At 39.8% G+C, this 10,294-nt stretch overlaps 1 protein-coding gene across 3 annotated transcripts in view; it reads right to left on the reverse strand.

The window, feature by feature from the left end:
- LOC102548260 (uncharacterized) overlaps positions 1-9,782 on the reverse strand; it is a 90,878-nt gene extending 81,096 nt beyond the window's left edge. For all 3 annotated transcript variants that reach the window (XM_087559469.1, XM_087559468.1, XM_087559467.1), the window contains exons 1-2: positions 9,295-9,782; positions 9,120-9,179 (exon numbers count right to left, since the gene is read on the reverse strand). In XM_087559469.1, the coding sequence (XP_087415595.1) occupies positions 9,120-9,179; positions 9,295-9,394 (160 nt within the window). In that variant the 5' untranslated portion in view covers positions 9,395-9,782. The remainder of the gene's footprint in view (positions 1-9,119; positions 9,180-9,294) is intronic.
- Positions 9,783-10,294: the final 512 nt, after the last annotated feature.

The following is a 10,294-nucleotide window of genomic DNA, read 5'->3' on the forward strand; positions in this document are numbered from 1 at the left end:
AGACCATTATTCAAAATAAGTCAGCTACATTATTAGGCTAAAGACCTTGATGGTGATAAGCATCTTATGTCAAAGTTAAATGATTAAGAATAAGCACACTGGAGACCCACCATGGTGGTTTATCATCTCCTGTGAGTGGGCAGTTTGAGGATGCCTACTCCACAATGTATTTACTTCAACATACAGCACTAAAGTTAGATAGGAACAAGAAATTGAGTACCACAATCTAGTTCAGCAAGGTGAAAATGGAAATAGTTGACTCCATAATTGAATACTTGACCCTCTTCTTCAAATATTGCTTTCCACTCTCCTGATTTACAAATTTAAGCACCTACTGTATTCTCCAGTGTGTACTTCTTGGGTGTGCTGCTCAAGTTTCCTCAGCTATATTATTCTTTGTTTCAAACACTATGATCCAAAAGGATACGTGCAGCAGAAGGGCAGGCACCATTCCTCTAGTCACTAATGTTTATGTCCTATATCAGCCCGTGGGGAATGGAGATGGGGAGAAAGAATCCCGTTGGATGATGTCTCCGTCATAGCTTTCATGTTGTATAATGTTCAAAAGTACCTTCTGCAAACAACTATCAAAATGAAGTGTAACTCAAAGCAGATGTGAGTGACTGAGCATCTTTATGTGGGAGGCCCAAAGGCAACCCTAGACATAAGCAGAAGGTCCTCTGCTTTAAGTATCTGTTTAGACAGGTGGATGGTGCACCTTGTCACCTAAAGATACAGAGAATCCACAGCTGCCATGTCCTAGAGGATACTGCAATCTGTATTCTCACAGAACTTCCTTCTGTGTCTTTTGAAGGGACACATACTTTGTCTCCCCTACCACCACCCTGAAGAAAATGTTATTTGTCTTCCTCTTCTTAAAGACCAACACATGTCACCCACAGGAGATAAGTCACAAGACTGCCTACATTATTTTCCATCCAATTCTTCCCCTACCTAGCATAAAGGGAACAAATAACACAGTTCTTCTCTCAAACTTTACAAAAAAAGAGGAGACTAAGTCATTTCTGGGTTTTTGCTTTTCAGTGCAAAGAAGCAAGGCCATACCTTTAATTTTTTAATGAAATTTTGAAATATTGTAGCTGACTAAGTTTGATTTCCTGGGAAAGGATGATTCACATAGGTATAAAGTCTTTTTTTTTTTTACATCCTAAAATTTTATATTTAAAACTAAGAATCCAAGGTTGGCTGTTAGTTATAGTAGTGTTTTTTTTTTTAATCTAAATGGGAGTGGAAATGGCATAATATTTCCGCTACAAAGTAAAGGCATCTATCTGTGGCGTATCATACTTCTAGAGGTCATAAAGACAGTTTCTCAAGTTTCTCATCACAGTGTATGAGCCTGTCTTCTTAAGATGGAAAAGAGATTGAAGTATTTCAAGGGGTAGACGAATAAACAATGATAAGGAGGTTTTCCAACATTTCAATGTACATTTATGTACAAATTTCTGAAGAATATCCTGAAGTATAATTGTAGTCATAGTCAGCTTTACTGGCTCCTCAATCTTCTACATGCACACACACACACACACACACACACAGATACACACAAACACACACACACACGCATACACACAAATACACACACAAACACACACACACAAACACACACACACGCACACACACACACAGACTTATTCACTTTCATTATGACACTCTGATGAAGCATGCAGCAGTTTAATAATTAAAAATCTTACATAATTAATCTTTGAAAGTTCTGATGAGATAGACATCTTGTGGTTTCACTGGGAGGACAGAAAAAAAAAAAAAAAAAAAAAAAAACAACAGCTACCTATCCTCAACCCCGTTTTCAAGAATCAGCCTTCCTTCTGAATATTTGTGTTGTCTCGCAGATAATCTGAGCCAACCTTCTATGCCTAAAAGCTCCATTTAATTGTTAATATTGCTTCGCACCTGTGATGAAAAAGCTTCTCCCTTCCTAGTGCTCAAGTATGATTGCTGGAGAGTAATTTCATTATATTAGCCAATTAGTTCTTTAAGGTTCCTTTTCTCTCTCCAGTTATTACAGTTGATGAAGGGAAGATCACATTTCCTCCTTATATAAAACCCTTCACGTAGTCTTAGCAACACTAGTCAGATGGGCTTACAAAGGGAGGAGAAAGGCCAGGAAAATAAGTGAGTGAAGGGATAGCTCCCTCTTCCAAGTGTATGATAACAGCCATATTTATTGAATCAGAGAGACAGCGTTTGAATGAGCAAGGCCATACATGACACCAACTTCCTCCATATTTGAAATGTAAACATTAAGTTCCCTAAACCCTAGAGCAAGGCTAAAGTTTGAAAACCCCATTGCCATTTTTCTTATTGTATTTGGCTAACAAAAATGTAAGAGCACCAGAGAGGCTGAGGTTAAGATGTTCTAGAGACGCACCAGGTAGCTGGGAGAGCTCCAGTGGATGGCTAACAAAAATGTAAGAGCACCAGAGAGGCTGAGGTTAAGATGTTCTAGAGACGCACCAGGTAGCTGGGAGAGCTCACTGTGTGGAATTATGGGTTGAAGACGAGGACTACCAAATGGATTCGAATGGTTTTTAGCTCTCCGAAACCACTGGATTTTGTTTTTTAAGTAGTCCTTAAAACGATCGCTCCTTTACTCAAATAGTTTTTAATTCTGTAGCATTTGCTGCTTGTGAAACGTAACCAGAGCACTGAATGGGAGTCACCATGCATATCTGTTTCCACCAAGTCCGTGAGCTCCTTGCCTTGCCACTTGAAATCTCGTCATTCTCCATGCATCTTTTAGATTAAAATTAAAAGCTGGTAACGTGAAACTATTTTTGCAAATGTCAGCACATGGAATTTCCTTTAAAGAGCAACAGCCTCATCGTTCCACATGCCTAAAAACAGAGCGATATTATTTGGGCATCACTTACAGCTGTTTTTCGCTTTGTCTTGCTTTGCTTTTTTTCATCTTAACTCCTCGTCCTCAGCTAACAAAGTGAGGCTGAAAGGAGGTTTTCTTTGTCATCTTTTGATAAAAGTTCGCTATAAATAGCCTATTTCTAAAGCGTCTTCCTTGTACTTGTAGATACCAATTAATATGCAATGTCGGTATTTTGAATTCAGGACAGAGATGATCAAAAATTCAGAGTGGGTCAGGGACTTCCACCAAACTTGAGTCATTGGGAGTGCACTGGGAAAACTGGCTAATTGAATATTTATTATCAACGGCACGTGGACGGCCCTTATGGCCAAATCACAGGAGCTAAATATTGTCAGACATCCGCTGCTCTCCACTGTGCATCAAGGTGGCAGCCAGACACCAACAGTTACACGCTGTAAGTGTTAGGCAAGCTTCATGCCTAAAATGAAGGCTAAAATGAAGGAGCTGTAATACTTTGGGGTTAAAGGAACTCCGAGCTCATCATTGCCCGTTATCGATATTAATCCAGTAGCTGATAAGCACATAGAGCCTAGTTTGGTTCTGGAACACCACTGGTGTGTTCAGCTGCTGCTGCTATTACAACTGCAGAAATCTCTCAGTTTTTAAAGTGAGGCCAGCCTCAGAGCCTTATGGCCAAAGTTTAACCATCTCCTATTTCAAAGAACAAGGAATCCCTAAAGCACAGAACCATTCCAAAGGCATGCATCCCTAAAAGTCAGAAAGGGTACATCGCATAATATATTATGCACAAATGACACATATATATATATAAATTTTTATATTTTATAATTATGTATAAACACATAGTAAACATATATTTATACCAGGTGATATATATATGTTATATCATATATCATATGCCAATTTTATATAATATATATATATATACTTCACTAGAATAAATCCTATATTCATATCAACATATATAAACTTGGCTATCATGGGCAGCAGTATAGCCCCATAATAGATTAGATATAGTATCTGATTTTGAAAATGCCCACCCAATTTGTCCCTTAATAACTTGCAATGAGTCAGCATAAAAATATGGCTGCAGCAACTTTTCTTCCTGTACCAAGGTTGCTTTTAAAAAAAATACAGTAGAACAAAACCATAAATAAAAGTAACTTCAAGAACTGACGGGTTAATGGAGATTTGCATCATGCCCTTGAAGATTAAATTTGACTTTGGTGGAAGGTAAAGATTTACCAGGAAGAGTTAACTAGCAAAACTTCATATTGATTAAAGGGGTGGCTCTTGGGTGAGGGTGGGGGTGTGGGGAGTAGCATTTATAATAATGAACTTTGCGGCAGATAATGGAGGAATAACAGTAAATGGAGTTAAATCATGAAACCAGCAACATGAATTTCGTGTTATTGGCACTGTGGTGCCAATAGGGAGTGCATCAGCAGGTCACTTGGGCATTTTCTCTCAGAAACAATAGATGGTAGCTTATCCCCAAAAGAAGCAAAGCACAGTTAAAAAACGTATGTATTGCACATACCTTACATTCCTCAATGCCATCACTAATCATGCTATAAGCATTTGAACGTCTTTAAACATGTTGAGTTCTGATTTTAAGAGTCCTTCTTCCTGCTAAATCTCCTAACTGTGGTCAGCATCTCCTCCCTGTCTTTCACCCTCTCAGTCTGGGCAGACTATGTGCTAATTGTTCAGCCCTGCTAGGCACTGTGCTAGGCAACAGGGCATGCAGCCCCGAGCTCTCCAGGCCTAGACTTTCTACCTTCTTCCTTTATTTTACTTCTGTTTTCTCGAACTCTTTGCCAGCTCATCAGCTGGGCACATCCACAAACACTGACACGAGAGATGAGAGGAGCCCTTTCCACTTTTGCTTCACCTTAGGTGTTGGAGATGTCACAGGTCAAAGGATCACTGCTGAGAAGTGAATGTGAAGGTTTCATTTCTAAAATGTGTTTCTTGGGAACCAGGGTTTTGTTGTCCCCGTCCCCCCTCCCCACTCCCCACCCCTGTGCAGGCACTAGAGAACAGGAGGAACTCTATGAAAGGACACAGGAAAATTGTTTTGGGTACAGGGATAATCAGAGAAAATGCAAGACGGGCTTTACTGGGGCAAGGAAAAGACAGCTTTTTCCAGTGCACAACGCCTGTTCAGAAACAGGGAATGATACAATTGCAAAAAAGGAATGAAGCTACATGGGCACTTTATAATTGTGTTCTTTTGGCTCAAGGGATGTTGAGGAAATAGCATCACAGTGTTAAGGTGACTATGAGATGATTCACTCTAAAGGCAGACATTGGGGCCATGGAGTCCAAGGGATGTAAAGCCTACTGCATCTTCACCTTTCTTCTGAGACTCCTAAACAAGTCTAAGATACCACAAGGGCTCTGTAATATTTGTTGAATGACTAGAAAAATTAATAAACCTGAAGAACTTGAGCTTTAAGTCACCTCAGCTGTTTATTAGCTTGGTGACCTTGGGAGGGGTGTTATTTAACTTCTCAGAACCTCCTTTTCCTCATCTGCAAATCAGAGTGTGGGGATACCTTGCTAGCAAAGTAATTAAGAAGATTAGAAAATGGAGGAAAGGGTCTTGGAGTGAATAGGTGCTAGCCATTAATCACAAGAATTAGAATTTCTTTAAATAGTAGATTATAACATCAACATACTCCCAGCACAGTATAAGAACTAGTGGAAGAGGGAAGGAAGAACCTGTTTAGTGTGTGTTGCATCACAGAGCGGAATGTTGGGGAGAAGGGCTGCATTTAGATAATATGTTTAAATTTACATCAGTAAGATGACGACTTGAAGTGCATGCTGACTGACAGATATCTAAGTATTCTTGTAAACTTGTGTGTGGGTGTGTGTACACGTGTGTGTCTGTCTCTGTGTTTGTGTGTTTGTGGACTTGTTTGTGTGTATGTCTGTGTGCGTGTGATACGTTTAAGCCATTTTAGAATATCAGCAAGAGAAATATGTTCCAAGGTGATAAATGTACATCTAAGTTCCCTATACTTATCAAAACCAGATAAATAGTGTTGAAAACTTAATCAGTAGTGACACGTGAACGTACTGTAGATACTTAAGAATGTTTTCTGAAGGGACAAATACTTTCTAATTTCATGACAGAAGGATATCTTTAAAAACACGTCTGATTTCCACATTTCAATTTTCTAGTAAATTGAATTCTTCCAATGCTTCCTTAAAAATAGGTATTTTTCAAAATGTCTGCAGCAAACTATGTTCAAATCCGTAAGGTTTTCATAATTAACTACGTGCCATATGTTCCTATTCACTACGTGTGACCTTATCTTTCTGTCTCTAAGGAAACTCCTAGCCTACTAATTTATTTCAGGATTTGCATTTGAACTGTGAACTCAATTGTCAGAAAAATGCAGGAAATCCAAGGATTTACACACGCTAAATGCACTGTGGCTAAATAATGTCAAGAAACATCCAGGGCATCAATCCGTGCCTTAGAGACATTACTAAGGACTCAGAGGTTCTGTATGCTGTGGTGTATTATTAGAAAATCATAAAGTCTAGCAACTTCACAAGGACTCAAGGTCATTGCAAGCGTATACAGGCCATCCACTTAGAAACAGATCAGGAGAAAAGAATCACACAATCAGATTAGAAACACCATTAATACAGTCTATGCATTCCAAAGCCAAAACACTTTTTTTAAAGTAAGGGGCAGACAATTAAGCTTTGAGTATAACTTTTTATTTTCTTAAACCATTCGGATGTCACTGGTGGCCATGGAATTAAAATCTGCATGTGGATCACAAACATGATTAAATACAAACCAGTAGATAAAACTTAATCATCGATCCTTGACAAGCTTCTAGAACAGTTACTTGGATGATGATCCAGAAAGGGATCTGGGATCAGTACCACCCCAGAAGGCCCATCCCCTGACAGTTAGCATGCTACAATACATTTACTAGGTGATAACATTTGGGAAAAGTGAAGAGAGGTAGCTTAAGGAAATACTTAATACAGTGACACAAGGAACTTGTTAACTGCCAGGAAAATACATCCTAAGCATCTTTTGAAACACCATCCCAAGATCAACTTACACCTTTTGATAATTCAGACACAATCTCTAATGAAACAAGTTTGGAGTTATACTTCATCCCGAACTCTGACAAATAAGTTAGGTTAATGGCGTCAACGTCAATATACCTTTCTTGAAGACAGGTAAGAATAACCATACATCAAGACAAAAGACAAAACTAGAGTAGGCAAGGAAAAAAAAATAGCCTTTCAGGATTCAACTGCACTCTGCCTGTAATATTTGGAAAAGAATATTATTTACAAAAAGAAAGCAGATGCCAAGGTATTTTCAAATATACCCTGAGAATGGAATAATTTAATCAGATATGAGAGTTTAATTCTACTTTGATGAAAAAATGAAACTAATGGTGTATTCGTTCAGCAGGATTCTGTTGCGACTTTAAATATTCACTCATGTCAAGTTAAATTGTATTTTTAATTCCTAATTAGCATTTAGAACAATGGAGTTGGGAAGGAATTGACTTTGTGTAACTGGCACAGGAAAATTGATGTAAGGGATTTATTTGGCTTCCATGAAAACTGATCCACTGTGTCACAACTTCAGTTCCCAAAGGATTTTATTCTGTAAAAGCTATGTGGTTAACTCTACTTGTGTATACAGCTCCCCAAAGAATAGAAGTGCAGATATGTTCCTGGTGTCATTCACTGAGATCTCATTAAGCTGAGATATCTGCATTTACCTATTAATAAAAAATATGTCTGCACGTTTATGTACATTACTTAGTGTAATTAAAAATATAGAACTACGCACACATCAGTCCTTTCTTCTGTTTTCCTCAGTCTCCTCTGACTTGCATGCCATTTTTCTGTCTGTCTTTTAACCACAGGCTAACATCTTGGATGGTCCTCTCTTTAAGAACGAACCAATCATCCTTAAGATATGACAAAGGAAGGAGGCACATGCTGGAAATACTCACTGTTTCATCTCAAGAGCTGAGCTGTGATAAAGACAACCAGACTTTTCTGGAATAAGTTTTACAGAAGGATAAAATGATTCCCACATACAAGAAGACAATTACCAGCCAACATAAAACAGTAAGCTAGAACGAGCGATGAGAACACAGCATTGGTGAGATATTAGAGAGTAGCTATTAAAATATCTTACTTAATTTCTATTGCACCTTAAAATGAAAGTCATCAAAATGTCATTACAGGCCTTTCCTCCCAGACTCTTTAGAGTGAACTGAATCATTTCTGGAAATTGAGTGCTATCCTGGATTCACTTATAATCTTCTGAAATAACAGCAGAGCAAAACACAATGTGAAATTTATGACATCTTATATTACAAACACACAGCACACTCATATACCTACCAGGATATATCTGTCTTCAGACACCTACGATTAAATATTTCTTAGGAAATTAACAACTCACAGAAAATGTTGCCTTGGAGAAGACCTGAGGCCAGTAACCCCAGGAAAGGGAGCCTGGGGTCAGTTCTGCAGAAGCTGAGATTCGCAAAGCATTCATTATAGCAGAAAGCAAAAACAAAATAAAACAACAACAACAACCAAACCTTGTGGAGAAAAAAAATCAATTATTTCAAAACTAACACAAGCCACCATGTATTACTTCAGCAAGGCAGCACAGAACTTCTAAAAGCTTCTCTGCTAAGAGCTGCAGGTGAGCTAGTCAGCTCACAGCAATTAAACAATTAAAGCATCTTTACCCAAGCTTTTGGGGAAACTAGGACCCTGTAAAGAATTCCCGAGCCTGAAGAGACCTTTGCCATGCCGTAGCTCTGGCTGAAGTTAGCTAGCTCTAACAATGAAATCTACACAAGTAAAGATTATTTTTATTGACACTGCCTCGCCCCCCCACACCCTCAGCCCCCCCCCCCCCCCCCGCCGCCCCCAAACCCCAATGGGGATCAACACCAAAGCAATCAGCAGCTCTCGCTTCCCGAGGATGAAAAGGACACCGGAGGCACCTGATTGCACTTGGTTAACAAAAGCTAGGCAGTCTTCTGAAAACGACTAACAATAAGATTCTAACTGGTTGTCTCCGAACCTCACACGCTGAAAGGAAACTACTCAGATTTTTTAAATCGTCATATTTAGAAAGCAGTTTTCCAACACCGCTTGGCAGGAAGTACATGCAATGTTTGAAAAACGTTGATTTTTTTTTTTTTCTTTTTACCTTTCAGTTCGAGGAGGGCGTCACTTCTCCTGGATCTCATTTTCCTGAGGATAGTCCGTGCTGGCCGATTTAGAATAAAAAGCATTAGCATATTGAGAGAGAGAGAGAGAGAGAGAGAGAGAGAGAGAGAGAGAGAGAGAGAGAGAGAGAGAGAGAGAGAGAGAGAGAGACCTACCAAGCTGCTTTGAGAAGGAAATCGGTGGTGCTATCGGCAATACGTGCCTCTCCTGATTCCTATTTTGCCCTCGTTCGCGGTGTCTGTTCCCCCGCAGCATCCATCAATTAGCAGTTTTTAAGGGAGCAGGACTGTATTCCGGCTCATCTGCTGAATTGGGCTGCGTTCTCCATAGCCTCTGATTCACCCGGGCTCCTTTCTAACAAGAGTCTAGAAAGCAGGCGACCGGGGACCATTCAGTAGCGCATAGACATTACAGTCCTGGGTGGTGCCGAGATCGGACCCAGCAACTTTCCCTCAAGGAGCCTAAGAATACCGGTCCCCAGCGCTGAGCCTCAGCACGTCCGCCTGGGTGTGCTTTAGCGCTTGGGCGAAACGATGCTCACCGGGTCAGGGGGAACTAACGCTGACTTACTGGGTCCTGGCGAATGCGGGTCAGGCTAGGCGGTCCCAGTTGAGAAAGTGAAGATGTCGAAACAACCCTTCCTGGCTCCCTCTGTCCACCTACCGGTCTTATCATGCGACTCACAAATGAAATGCTAATAGACGCGAGGACTGATGCCAATTTCCTGCACTTTGCTCAGCGTTTCCGCGGCCCCAACACAATAAAAGATAGCTATTTGTGGAGAATGCCTTGTTCCATACCATTAACTCCGAACAAAACATATTTTTAGTGGGACAGCGGTGTTTACTCGTAAGAACAGATGAATTGTTCTGCACCATATATCACCCGCAGACAAAGACATTCAGCTACAGTTTTGGACATAAATCAAGGTACATGCTCCTCAATTAAAAAAAAAAAAGAAAAGAAAAGAAAAGAAAAAAAATGACTGCTTAAGTCCCTCAAACCACAGAGATTGAGGTCAGCCTGACCATAGCAACCACAAACAGAACTTGGGCTTCCAGAAAGACCTAGCAACCGATAAATGAGTTCAGATCTCTTTTCATCTCCACTGGTGTGAAAGCCAAAATTAAAAAGATTAGATCACCCTGGACCCAT

Source organism: Rattus norvegicus, chromosome 7, assembly GCF_021556685.1.
Source record: "Rattus norvegicus strain SHRSP/BbbUtx chromosome 7, alternate assembly SHRSP_T2T, whole genome shotgun sequence".
NCBI lineage: Eukaryota > Metazoa > Chordata > Mammalia > Rodentia > Muridae > Rattus > Rattus norvegicus.